Raw genomic sequence first — 12,889 nt, 5'->3', positions numbered from 1 at the left:
ACCTGCCTAATCCCACTTCCCCCTCACTCCCAGCACATTTTAATATCCCAACTGCCTAATCCCACTCCCCCCTTAGTCCCAGCACACTTTAATATCCCACCTGCCTAATCCCACTCCCCCCTCACTCCCAGCACACTTTATTATCCCACCTGCCTAATCCCACTTCCCCCTCACTCCCAGCACACTTTAATATCCCACCTGCCTAATCCCACTTCCCCCTCACTCCCAGCACACTTTAATATCCCACCTGCCTAATCCCACTCCCCCCTCACTCCCAGCACACTTTAATATCCCACCTGTCTCATCCCACTCCCCCCTCACTCCCAGCACACTTTATTATCCAACCTGCCTAATCCCACTTCCCCCTCATTCCCAGCACACTTTAATATCCCTCCTGGCAAATCCCACTCTCCCCTCACTCCCAGTACTCTTTAATATCCCACCTGCCTAATCCCACTCATCCCCCCCCCCCCGCCCCGTCACTCCCAGCACACTTTAATATCCCACCTGCCTAATCCCACTCCCCCCTCACTCCCAGCACACTTTAATATCCCACCTGCTTAATTCAACTTCCCCCCGCCCGCCCCCCGTCACTCCCAGCACACTTTATTATCCCACCTGTCTAATCCCACTCCCCCTTCACTCCCAGCACACTTTAATATCCCAACTGCCTAATCCCACTCCCCCTCACTCCCGCACACTTTAATATCCCACCTTTCTAATCCCACTCCCCCCTCACTTCCAGCATACTTTAATATCCCACCTGTCTAATCCCACTCCCCCTCACTCCCAGCACACTTTAACATCCCACCTGTCTAATCACACTCCCCCCCTCACTCCCAGCACACTTTAAAATCCCACCTGTCTAATCCCACTCCCCCCTCACTCCCAGCACACTTTAATATCCCACCTGCCTAATCCCACTCTCCCCCTCACTCCCAGCTCACTTTGATATCCCACCTGCCTAATCCCTCTCCCCCTCACTCCCAGCACACTTTAATATCCCACCTGCCTAATACCACTCACAGCATACTTTAATATCCCACCTGCCTAATCCCACTACCCCCTCACTCCCAGCACACTTGAATATTCCACCTGCCTAATTCCATTCCCCCCGTCACTCCCACCACACTTTAATATCCCACCTGCCTAATCCCACTCCCCCGTCAATCCCAGCACACTTTAATATCCCACCTGCCTAATCCCACTCCCCCCTCACTCCCAGCACACTTTAATATCCCACCTGTCTAATCCCACTCTCCCACTCACTCCCAGCACACTTTAATGTTCCTCCTGCCAAATCCCCCTCCCCCCTCACTCCCAGCACACTTTAATAGCCCACCTGCCTAATCCTACTCCCCCCTCACTCCCAGCACACTTTAATATTCCACCTGTCTAATCCCACTCCCCCTTCACTGCCAGCACACTTTAAAATCCCACATGTCTCATCCCACTCCCCCCTCACTCCCAGCACACTTTAATATCCCACGTCCCTAATCCCACTCTCCCCCTCATTCCCAGCTCACTTTAATATCCCACCTGCCTAATCCCACTCCCCCCTCACTCCCAGCTCACTTTAATATCCCACCTGCCTAATCCCACTCTCCCCCTCACACCCAGCACACTTTAATATCCCACCTGTCTAATCCCACTCCCCCCTCACGCCCAGCACACTTTATTATCCCACCTGCCTAATCCCACTCCCCCCTCACTCCCAGAAAACTTTAATATCCCACCTGCCTAATCCCACTCCCCCCTCACTCCCAGCACACCTTATTCTCCCACCTGTCTAATCCCACTTCCTTCTCCCTCCCAGCACAGTTTAATATCCCACCTGCCTAATCCCACTTCCACCTCACTCCCAGCACACTTTATTATCCCACCTGCCTAATCCCACTCCCCCTTACTCCCTATACACTTTAAAATCCCACCTGTCTAATCCTACTCTCCCCCTCACTCCCAGCACAGTTTAATATCCCACCTGTCTAATCCCACTCTCCCCCTCACTCCCAGCACACTTTAATATCCCACCTGCCTAATCCCACTCCCCCCGTCACTCCCAGCACACTTTAATATCCCACCTGCCTAATCCCACTCCCCCGTCACTCGCAGCACACTTTATTATCCCAATTGTCTAATCCCACTCTCCCACTCACTCCCAGCACACTTTAATATCCCACCTGCCTAATCACACTCCCCCTCACTCCCAGCACACTTTAATATCCCACCTGCCTAATCCCATTTCCCCCTCACTCCCAGCACATTTTAATATTCCACCTGTCTAATCCCACTCTCCCCCTCACTCCCAGCACACTTTAATATCCCACCTGCCTAATCCCCGCTCCCCCTCACTCCCAGCACATTTTAATCCCCCACATGCCTAATCTCACTCCCAGCACACTTTAATATCCCACCTGCCTAATCACACTCCCCCTCACTCCCAGGACACTTTAATATCCCACCTGCCTAATCCCACTTCCCCCTCACTCCCAGCACATTTTAATATCCCACCTGCCTAATCCCACTCCCCCCTTAGTCCCAGCACACTTTAATATCCCACCTGCCTAATCCCACTCCCCCCTCACTCCCAGCACACTTTATTTTCCCACCTGCCTAATCCCACTTCCCCCTCACTCCCAGCACACTTTAATATCCCACCTGCCTAATCCCACTTCCCCCTCACTCCCAGTACTCTTTAATATCCCACCTGTCTAATCCCATTTCCTTCTCACTCCCAGCACACTTTAATATCCCACCTGTCTAATCCCACTCCCCCCTCGTTCCCAGCACTCTTTAATATCCCACCTGCCTAATCCAACACCCCCCCCCTCCCGTCACTCTCAGCACACTTTAAAATCCCACCTGCCTAATCCCACTCCCCCTTCACTCCCAGCACACTTTACTATCCCACCTGCCTAATCCCACTCCCCCCTCACTCCCACACACTTTAATATCCCACCTGTCTAATCCCACTCCCCCCTCACTCCCAGCACACTTTAATATCCCACCTGTCTAATCCCACTCCCCCCCCCCCTCACTCCCAGCACACTTTAATATCCCACCTGCCTAATCCCCGCTCCCCCTCACTCCCAGCACATTTTAATCCCCCACCTGCCTAATCCCACTCCCATTCACTCCCAGCACACTTTAATATCCCACCTGCCTAATCACACTCTCCCTCACTCCCAGCACACTTTAATATCCCACCTGCCTAATCCCACTTCCCCCTCACTCCCAGCACATTTTAATATTCCACCTGTCTAATCCCACTCTCCCCCTCACTCCCAGCACACTTTAATATCCCACCTGCCTAATCCCCGCTCCCCCTCACTCCCAGCACATTTTAATCCCCCACATGCCTAATCCCACTCCCATTCACTCCCAGCACACTTTAATATCCCACCTGCCTAATCACACTCCCCCTCACTCCCAGGACACTTTAATATCCCACCTGCCTAATCCCACTTCCCCCTCACTCCCAGCACACTTTAATATCCCACCTGCCTAATCCCACTTCCCCCTCACTCCCAGCACATTTTAATATTCCACCTGTCTAATCCCACTCTCCCCCTCACTCCCAGCACACTTTAATATCCCACCTGCCGAATCCCCGCTCCCCCTCACTCCCAGCACATTTTAATCCCCCACATGCCTAATCCCACTCCCATTCACTCCCAGCACACTTTAATATCCCACCTGCCTAATCACACTCCCCCTCACTCCCAGGACACTTTAATATCCCACCTGCCTAATCCCACTTCCCCCTCACTCCCAGCACATTTTAATATCCCACCTGCCTAATCCCACTCCCCCCTTAGTCCCAGCACACTTTAATATCCCACCTGCCTAATCCCACTCCCCCCTCACTCCCAGCACACTTTATTATCCCACCTGCCTAATCCCACTTCCCCCTCACTCCCAGCACACTTTAATATCCCACCTGCCTAATCCCACTCTCCCACTCACACCCAGCACACTTTAATATTCCTCCTGCCTAATCCCACTCCCCCCTCACTCCCAGCACTCTTTAATATCCCACCTGCCTAATCCAACACCCCCCCTCCCGTCACTCTCAGCACACTTTAAAATCCCACCTGCCTAATCCCACTCCCCCTTCACTCCCAGCACACTTTATTATCCCACCTGCCTAATCCCACTCCCCCCCTCACTCCCACACACTTTAATATCCCACCTGTCTAATCCCACTCCCCCCTCACTCCCAGCACACTTTAATATCCCACCTGTCTAATCCCACTCCCCCCTCACTCCCAGCACACTTTAATATCCCACCTGTCTAAACCCACTCTCCCCCTCACTCCCAGCACACTTTAATATTCCACCTGTCTAATCCCACTCTCCCCCTCACTCCCAGCACACTTTAATATCCCACCTGCCTAATCCCCGCTCCCCCTCACTCCCAGCACATTTTAATCCCCTACTGCCTAATCCCACTCCCATTCACTCGCAGCACACTTTAATATCCCACCTGCCTAATCCCACTCCCCCTCACTCCCAGCACACTTTAATATCCCACCTGCCTAATCCCACTTCCCCCTCACTCCCAGCACATTTTAATATCCCAACTGCCTAATCCCACTCCCCCCTCACTCCCAGCACACTTTATTATCCCAACTGCCTAATCCCACTCCCCCCTCACTCCCAGCACACTTTATTATCCCACCTGCCTAATCCCACTCCCCCCTCACTCCCAGAACACTTTAATATCCCACCTGTCTAATCCCACTCCCCCCTCACTCCCAGCACACTTTATTATCCCACCTGTCTAATCCCATTTCCTTCTCACTCCCAGCACACTTTAATATCCCACCTGTCTAATCCCACTCTCCCCCTCACTCCCAGCACAGTTTAATATCCCACCTGCCTAATCCCACTCCCCCCGTCACTCCCAGCACACTTTAATATCCCACCTGCCTAATCCCACTTCCCCCTCACTCCCAGCCCACTTTATTATCCCACCTGCCTAATCCCACTCCCCCCTTACTCCCTATACACTTTAATATCCCACCTGTCTAATCCCACTCTCCCCCTCACTTCCAGCACAGTTAAATATCCCACCTGCCTAATACCACTCCCAGCACACTTTAATATCCCACCTGCCTAATCCCACTAACGCCTCACTCCCAGCACACTTTAATATCCCACCTGCCTAATCCCACTCTCCCGCTCACTCCCAGCACACTTTACTATCCCACCTGCTTAATCCCACTCCCCCTCACTCCCAGCACACTTTAATATCCCATCTGTCTAATCCCACTCTCCCCCTCACTCCCAGCACACTTTAATATCCCACCTGCTTAATCCCACTCCCCCCTCACTACCAGCACACTTTTTTATCCCACCTGTCTAATCCCACTCCCCCACCCTTGATGAAATAGGTTTTGTGTATGAGTGCTCCCGAGCAAGGGATTTTCTACAGGGATTCGGGAGTCCTGGTGTGGTGGGAGAGTGGGCGGGGGATTTGGAATTGGGTGGGATGTGTTTATCAGTTTGTAGCCGGTGTCTGACTGTCCTTCAACTCTCTTCTAGAAATCACGGCTGGCTTTTAAGGAGCTCGAAGTTGATCCCAAATTTCACCGTCACTTGATTGGGAAGAACGGAGCCAATAGTACGCAGACTCCAGCTGAGTGAGGGAGCGGGGAATTTCAGGAGGGAGCAAGCGGAGACAAGTCTCTGTCTCGTTTACTCCCTCCTGCTTTCCATCTCTAGTTCTCCTTCTCTCCTCATCTCCTGTTCTCGATCTATCTCTCTCTCTCCGTCTCTCTCTCCGTCTCTCTCTCCGTCTCTCTCTCCGTCTCTCTCTCCGTCTCTCTCTCTCCGTCTCTCTCTCCGTCTCTCTCTCCGTCTCTCTCTCCGTCTCTCTCTCCGTCTCTCTCTCCGTCACACTCTCCGTCACTCTCTCCGTCACTCTCTCCGTCTCTCTCTCCGTCTCTCTCTCTCTCTCCGTCTCTCCCTTTCTCCGCCCCTCCCTTTCTCCGCCCCTCCCTCTCTCTCCGTCTCTCCGTCTCTCTCTCTGTCTCTCCGTCTCTCACCTTTTCCGTCTCTTTCTCTCTCTCCGTCTCTCTCTCTCTCTCACTCCACGTCTCTCTCTCTCCGTCTCTCTTTCTCTGTCCCTCTCTCTCTGTCCCTCTCTCTCTCTTTGTCCCTCTCTCTGTCTTTGTCCCTCTCTCTGTCTCTCTCTCATTCTCTCTCTTCGTCTCCCTCTCTCCCTCTCTCGTTCGCTCTCTCTCCGTCTCTCGTTCGCTCTCTCTCCGTCTCTCGTTCCCTCTCTCTCCGTCTCTCGTTCCCTCTCTCTCCGTCTCTCGTTCCCTCTCTCTCCGTCTCTCGTTCCCTCTCTCTCCGTCTCTCGTTCCCTCTCTCTCCGTCTCTCGTTCCCTCTCTCTCCGTCTCTCGTTCCCTCTCTCTCCGTCTCTCCTTCCCTCTCTCTCCGTCTCTCCTTCCCTCTCTCTCCGTCTCTCTCTCCGTCTCTCTCTCCGTCTCTCTCTCCGTCTCTCTCTCCGACTCTCTCTCCGTCTCTCTCTCCGTCACTCTCTCCGTCTCTCTCTCTCTCTCCGTCTCTCCCTTTCTCCGCCCCTCCCTCTCTCCGTCTCTCCCTCTCTCTCCGTCTCTCCGTCTCTCTCTCTGTCTCTCCGTCTCTCACCTTTTCCGTCTCTTTCTCTCTCTCCGTCTCTCTCTCTCCGTCTCTCTCTCTCTCTCTCTCACTCCACGTCTCTCTCTCTCCGTCTCTCTTTCTCTGTCCCTCTCTCTCTGTCCCTCTCTCTCTCTTTGTCCCTCTCTCTCTCTTTGTCCCTCTCTCTGTCTTTGTCCCTCTCTCTGTCTCTCTCTCATTCTCTCTCTTCGTCTCCCTCTCTCCCTCTCTCGTTCGCTCTCTCTCCGTCTCTCGTTCGCTCTCTCTCCGTCTCTCGTTCGCTCTCTCTCCGTCTCTCGTTTGCTCTCTCTCCGTCTCTCATTCCCTCTCTCTCCGTCTCTCGTTCGCTCTCTCTCCGTCTCTCGTTCCCTCTCTCTCCGTCTCTCGTTCCCTCTCTCTCCGTCTCTCGTTCCCTCTCTCTCCGTCTCTCGTTCCCTCTCTCTCCGTCTCTCGTTCCCTCTCTCTCCGTCTCTCGTTCCGTCTCGTTCCCTCTCTCGTACCCTCTCTCTCCGTCTCTCGTTGGCTCTCTCTCCGTCTCTCGTTCACTCTCTCTCCGTCTCTCGTTCACTCTCTCTCCGTCTCTCCTTCTCTCTCTCTCTCTCTCTCTCTCTCTCCGTCTCTCCCTCTCCCCGTCTCTCTCTCTGTCTCTCCGTCTCTCACCTTCTCCGTCTCTTTCTCTCTCTCCGTCTCTCTCTCTCCACGTCTCTCTCTCTCTCCATCTCTCTCTCTCCGTCTCTCTCTCCATCTCTCTCTCTCCGTCTCTCTCTCTCTGTCCCCCTCCCTCTCTCTCTCTGTCCCTCTCCGTCTCTCTCTCTGTCCCTCTCCGTCTCTCTCTCTGTCCCTCTCCGTCTCTCTCTCTGTCTCTCCGTCTCTCTCTCCCTCTCTGTCTCTCCCTCTCTGTCTCTCCCTCTCTGTCTGTCTCTCTCTCTCTGTCTGTCTCTCTCTCTCTGTCGCTCTCTCTATGTCTGTCTCTCTCTCTCTGCCTCTCTCTCTCTCTGTCTCTCTCTGTCTCTCTCCGTCTCTCTCCCCGTCTCTCTCTCCGTCTCTCTCTCCGTCTCTCTCTCCGTCTCTCTCTCCGTCTCTCTCTCCGTCTCTCTCTCCCCGTCTCTCTCTCTCCCCGTCTCTCTCTCTCTGTCTGTCTCTATCTCTCTCTCTCTCTCTCTCTCTCTCTATCTCTCTCTCTCCTCTCTCTCTCTCTGTCTCTCTCTCTGTCTCTCTCTCTCAGTCTCTCTCTCTTCGTCTCCCTCTTCATCTCCCTCTCTCTCGCTCTCTCCGTCTCTCGCTCTCTCCATCTCTCGCTCTCTCCGTCTCTCTCCATCTCCCTTTCTCACCGTCTCTCTCTCTCTCTCCGTCTCTCTCGCATTTGCTCTCTCTCCATAACTCGTTCACTCTCCGTCTCTCGTTCACTCTCCGTCTCTTGTTCACTCTCCGTCTTTCGTTCACTCTCCGTCTCTCGTTTGCTCTCTCTCCGTCTCTCGTTTGCTCTCTCTCCGTCTCTCGTTTGCTCTCTCCGTCTCTCGTTTGCTCTCTCTCCGTCTCTCGTTCGCTCTCGCACAGTCTCTCGTTCGCTCTCACGCCGTCTCTCGTTCGCTCTCGCGCCGTCTCTCGTTCGCTCTCTCTCCGTCTCTCGTTCCCTCTCTCTCCGTCTCTCCTTCGTTCCCTCTCTCTCCGTCTCTCCTTCGCTCCTTCTCCCTCTCTCTCCGTCTCTCCTTCGCTCCTTCTCCCTCTCTCTCCGTCTCTCCTTCGCTCCCTCTCTCTCCGTCTCTCCTTCGTTCCCTCTAACTCCGTCTCTCCTTCGCTCCTTCTCCCTCTCTCTCCGTCTCTCCTTCGCTCCTTCTCCCTCTCTCTCCGTCTCTCCTTCGCTCCCTCTCCGTCTCTCGTTCGCTCCCTCTCTCTCTCCATCTCTCGTTCGCTCCCTCTCTCTGTCTCTCGTTCGCTCCCTCTCTCTCCCACTCTCGTTCGCTCCCTCTCTCCATCTCTCGTTGGCTCCGTCTCTCGTTCCCTCTCTCTCCGTCTCTCGTTCACTCTCTCTCTGTCTCTCTTTCCCTCTCTCTCCATCTCCCGTTCGCTCTCTCTCCGTCTCCCGTTCCCTCTCTCTCCGTCTCCCGTTCCCTCTCTCTCCGTCTCTCGTTCCCTGTCTCTCCGTCTCTCGTTCCCTCTCTCTCCGTCTCTCGTTCCCTCTCTCTCCGTCTCTCGTTCCCTCTCTCTCCGTCTCTCGTTCCCTCTCTCTCCGTCTCTCGTTCCCTCTCTCTCCGTCTCTCGTTCCCTCTCTCTCCGTCTCTCGTTCCCTCTCTCTCCGTCTCTCGTTCCCTCTCTCTCCGTCTCTCGTTCCCCCTCTGTCTCTCGTTTGCTCCCTCTCTCTCTGTGGCACCATCGATCACACACGAGCTGAAACGTGGAGAACTCAATCGAGGCTTTATTGAGCAGACTTGTTCCCCAGCAGCTCAGTTACAGAATGCAGCTGCTGGGAGAAACCGGATTCTTGTACCCCGCCTTTCTGGGTGGAGCCCAGTAGGCGGCAGATCCAATCAGGACCCAGTATCTGTCCACCAATAGCCCCTTGGCATCATGGTGTTCCGTATTACCCCTAATACATACCACCACACTCTTCGTCTCTCGTTTGCTCCCTCTCCTGCTCTCGTTTGCTCCCTCTCCCTCCGGCTCTCGTTCGCTCTCTCTCCGGCTCTCGTTCGCTGGCTCTCGTTCGCTCGCTCTCCGTCGATCGTTCGCTCGCTCTCCGTCGATCGTTCGCTCGCTCTCTGTCGCTCGTTCGCTCGCTCTCTGTCGCTCGTTCGCTCTCTCTCCGTCTCTCGTTCGCTCTCTCTCCGTCTCTCGTTCGCTCTCTCTCCGTCTCTCGTTCGCTCTCTCTCCGTCTCTCGTTCGCTCTCTCTCCGTCTCTCGTTCGCTCTCTCTCCGTCTCTCGTTCGCTCTCTCTCCGTCTCTCGTTCGCTCTCTCTCCGTCTCTCGTTCGCTCTCTCCTGCTCTCGTCTGCTCCCTGTCTCTCCGTCTCTCGTTCGCTCTCTCCGGCTCTCGTTTGCTCTCTCCGGCTCTCGTTCGCTCGCTCTCCGGCTCTCGTTCGCTCGCTCTCCGGCTCTCCGGCTCTCGTTCGCTCGCTCTTCGGGTCTCGTTCGCTGGCTCTCGTTCGCTCACTCTCCGTCGATCATTCGCTCGCTCTCCGTCGATCGTTCGCTCGCTCTCTGTCACTTGTTCGCTCGCTCTCCGTCTCTCGTTCGCTCTCCGTCTCTCGTTCGCTCTCTCTCCGTCTCTCGTTCGCTCTCTCTCCGTCTCTCGTTCGCTCTCTCTCCGTCTCTCGTTCGCTCTCTCTCCGTCTCTCGTTCGCTCTCCCTCCGTCTCTCGTTCGCTCTCTCTCCGTCTCTCGTTCGCTCTCTCTCCGTCTCTCGTTCGCTCTCTCTCTGTCTCTCGTTCGCTCTCTCTGTCTCTTGTTCGCTCTCTCTCCGTCTCTCGTTCGCTCTCTCTCCGTCTCTCGTTCGCTCCCTCTCTCTCTCTCTCTCTCTCTCTCTCTCTCTCCATCTCTCGTTCGCTCCCTCTCTCTCTCTCTCTCTCCATCTCTCGTTCGCTCCCTCTAACTCTCTCTCTCTCTCTCTCTCCATCTCTCGTTCGCTCCCTCTCTCTCCATCTCTCGTTCGCTCCCTCGCTCTCCGTCTCTCGTTTGCTCCCTCTCTCTCTGTAGCACCATCAATAACACACGAGCTGAAACGTGGAGAACTCAATCGAGGCTTTATTGAGCAGACTTGTTCCCCAGCAGCTCAGTTACAGAATGCAGCTGCTGGGAGAAACCGGGTTCTTATACCCAGCCTATCTGGGTGGAGCCCAGTAGGCGGTAGATCCAATCAGGACCCAGTATCTGTCCACCAATAGCCCCTCGGCATCATGGTGTTCCGTATTACCCCTAATACATACCACCACACTCTTCGTCTCACGTTCGCTCTCTCTCCTGCTCTCGTTTGCTCCCTCTCTCTCCGGCTCTCGTTCGCTCACTCTCCGGCTCTCGTTCGCTGGCTCTCGTTCGCTCGCCCTCCGTCGATCATTCGCTCGCTCTCCGTCGATCGTTCGCTTGCTCTCTGTCGCTCGTTCACTCGCTCTCCGTCTCTCGTTCGCTCTCCGTCTCTCGTTCGCTCTCTCTCTCCGTCTCTCGTTCGCTCTCTCTCCGTCTCTCGTTCGCTCTCTCTCCGTCTCTCGTTCGCTCTCTCTCCGTCTCTCGTTCGCTCTCTCTCCGTCTCTCGTTCGCTCTCTCTCCGTCTCTCGTTCGCTCTCTCTCCGTCTCTCGTTCGCTCTCTCTCCGTCTCTCGTTCGCTCTCTCTCCGTCTCTCGTTCGCTCTCTCTCCGTCTCTCGTTCGCTCTCTCTCCGTCTCTCGTTCGCTCTCTCTCCGTCTCTCGTTCGCTCTCTCTCCGTCTCTAGTTCGCTCTCTCTCCGTCTCTCGTTCGCTCTCTCTCCGTCTCTCGTCCGCTCTCTCTCCGTCTCTCGTTCGCTCTCTCCTGCTCTCGTTTGCTCCCTGTCTCTCCGTCTCTCGTTCGCTCTCTCTGGCTCTCGTTCGCTCGCTCTCCGGCTCTCGTTCGCTCCCTCTCTCCATCTCTCGTTGGCTCCGTCTCTCGTTCCTCTCTCTCCGTCTCTCGTTCCCTCTCTCTCTGTCTCTCATTCCCTCTCTCTCCATCTCCCGTTCGCTCTCTCTCCGTCTCTCGTTCCCTCTCTCTCCGTCTCTCGTTCCCTCTCTCTCCGTCTCTCGTTCCCTCTCTCTCCGTCTCTCGTTCCCTCTCTCTCCGTCTCTCGTTCTCGTTCGCTCGCTCTCGTTCGCTCGCTCTCCGTCGATCATTCGCTCGCTCTCCGTCGATCATTCGCTCGCTCTCCGTCGATCGTTCGCTCGCTCTCTGTCGCTCGTTCGCTCTCTCTCCGTCTCTCGTTCGCTCTCTCTCCGTCTCTCGTTCGCTCTCTCTCCGTCTCTCGTTCGCTCTCTCTCCGTCTCTCATTCGCTCTCTCTCCGTCTCTCGTTCGCTCTCTCCTGCTCTCGTCTGCTCCCTGTCTCTCCGTCTCTCGTTCGCTCTCTTCGGCTCTCGTTCGCTCGCTCTCCGGCTCTCGTTCGCTCGTTCTCCGGCTCTCGTTCGCTCTCCTTCCGGCTCTCGTTCGCTGGCTCTCGTTCGCTCACTCTCCGTCGATCATTCGCTCACTCTCCGTCGATCATTCGCTTGCTCTCCGTCGATCGTTCGCTCGCTCTCTGTCGCTCGTTCGCTCGCTCTCCGTCTCTCGCTCACTCTCCGTCGATCATTCGCTCGCTCTCCGTCGATCGTTCGCTCTCTCTCCGTCTCTCGTTCGCTCTCTCTCCGTCTCTCGTTCGCTCTCTCTCCGTCTCTCGTTCGCTCTCTCTCCGTCTCTCGTTCGCTCTCTCTCCGTCTCTCGTTCGCTCTCTCTCCGTCTCTCGTTCGCTCTCTCTCCGTCTCTCGTTCGCTCTCTCTCCGTCTCTCGTTCGCTCTCTCTCCGTCTCTCGTTCGCTCTCTCTCCGTCTCTCGTTCGCTCTCTCTCCGTCTCTCGTTCGCTCTCTCTCCGTCTCTCGTTCGCTCTCTCTCCGTCTCTCGTTCGCTCTCTCTCCGTCTCTCGTTCGCTCTCTCTCCGTCTCTCGTTCGCTCTCTTTCCGTCTCTCGTTCCCTCTCTCGTTCCCTCTCTCTCCGTCTCTCGTTCCGTCTCTCGTTCCCTCTCTCTCCGTCTCTCATTCCCTCCCTCTCCGTCTCTCTTTCCCTCTCTCTCCGTCTCTCATTCCCTCTCTCTCCGTCTCTCTTTCGCTCCCTCTCCATCTCTCGTTCGCTCCCTCCCTCTCTCTCCGTCTCTCTCCGTCTCTCGTTCGCTACCTCCCTCTCTCTCCGTCTCTCGTTCGCTCCCTCCCCCTCTCTCCGTCTCTCGTTCGCTCCCTCTCCCTCTCTATCCGTCTCTTGTTCGCTCCCTCTCTCTCTCTCTCTTTCTCTCTCTCTCTCTCCGTCTCTCGTTCACTCCCTCTCTCTCTCTCCGTCTCTCGTTCGCTCCATAATTCCGTCACTCGTTCACTCCCTCTCTCCCTCCATCTCTCGTTTGCTCCGCCTCTCGTTTGCTCTCTCTCTCTCCGTCTCTCATTCGCTCTCCCTCCGTCTCTCGTTCGCTCTCCCTCCGTCTCTCGTTCGCTCTCTCTCCGTCTCTCGTTCGCTCTCTCTCCGTCTCTCGTTCGCTCTCTCTCCGTCTCTCGTTCGCTCTCTCTCTCT

At 55.4% G+C, this 12,889-nt stretch overlaps 1 protein-coding gene across 1 annotated transcript in view; it reads left to right on the top strand.

Annotated features, from left to right (window-relative positions):
* Positions 1-12,889, top strand: part of LOC140406281 (vigilin-like) — a gene marked incomplete at its 3' end in the record, with an annotated part of 171,074 nt that overhangs the window by 47,773 nt on the left and 110,412 nt on the right. Inside the window, 1 exon segment of the mRNA XM_072494393.1 lies at positions 5,548-5,626. Coding sequence (XP_072350494.1) covers positions 5,548-5,626 — 79 coding nt within the window.

The sequence above is a fragment of the Scyliorhinus torazame genome, unplaced genomic scaffold (genome assembly GCF_047496885.1).
Source record: "Scyliorhinus torazame isolate Kashiwa2021f unplaced genomic scaffold, sScyTor2.1 scaffold_416, whole genome shotgun sequence".
Lineage (NCBI taxonomy): Eukaryota > Metazoa > Chordata > Chondrichthyes > Carcharhiniformes > Scyliorhinidae > Scyliorhinus > Scyliorhinus torazame.
This window is presented reverse-complemented; position numbering and strand designations above follow the sequence as displayed.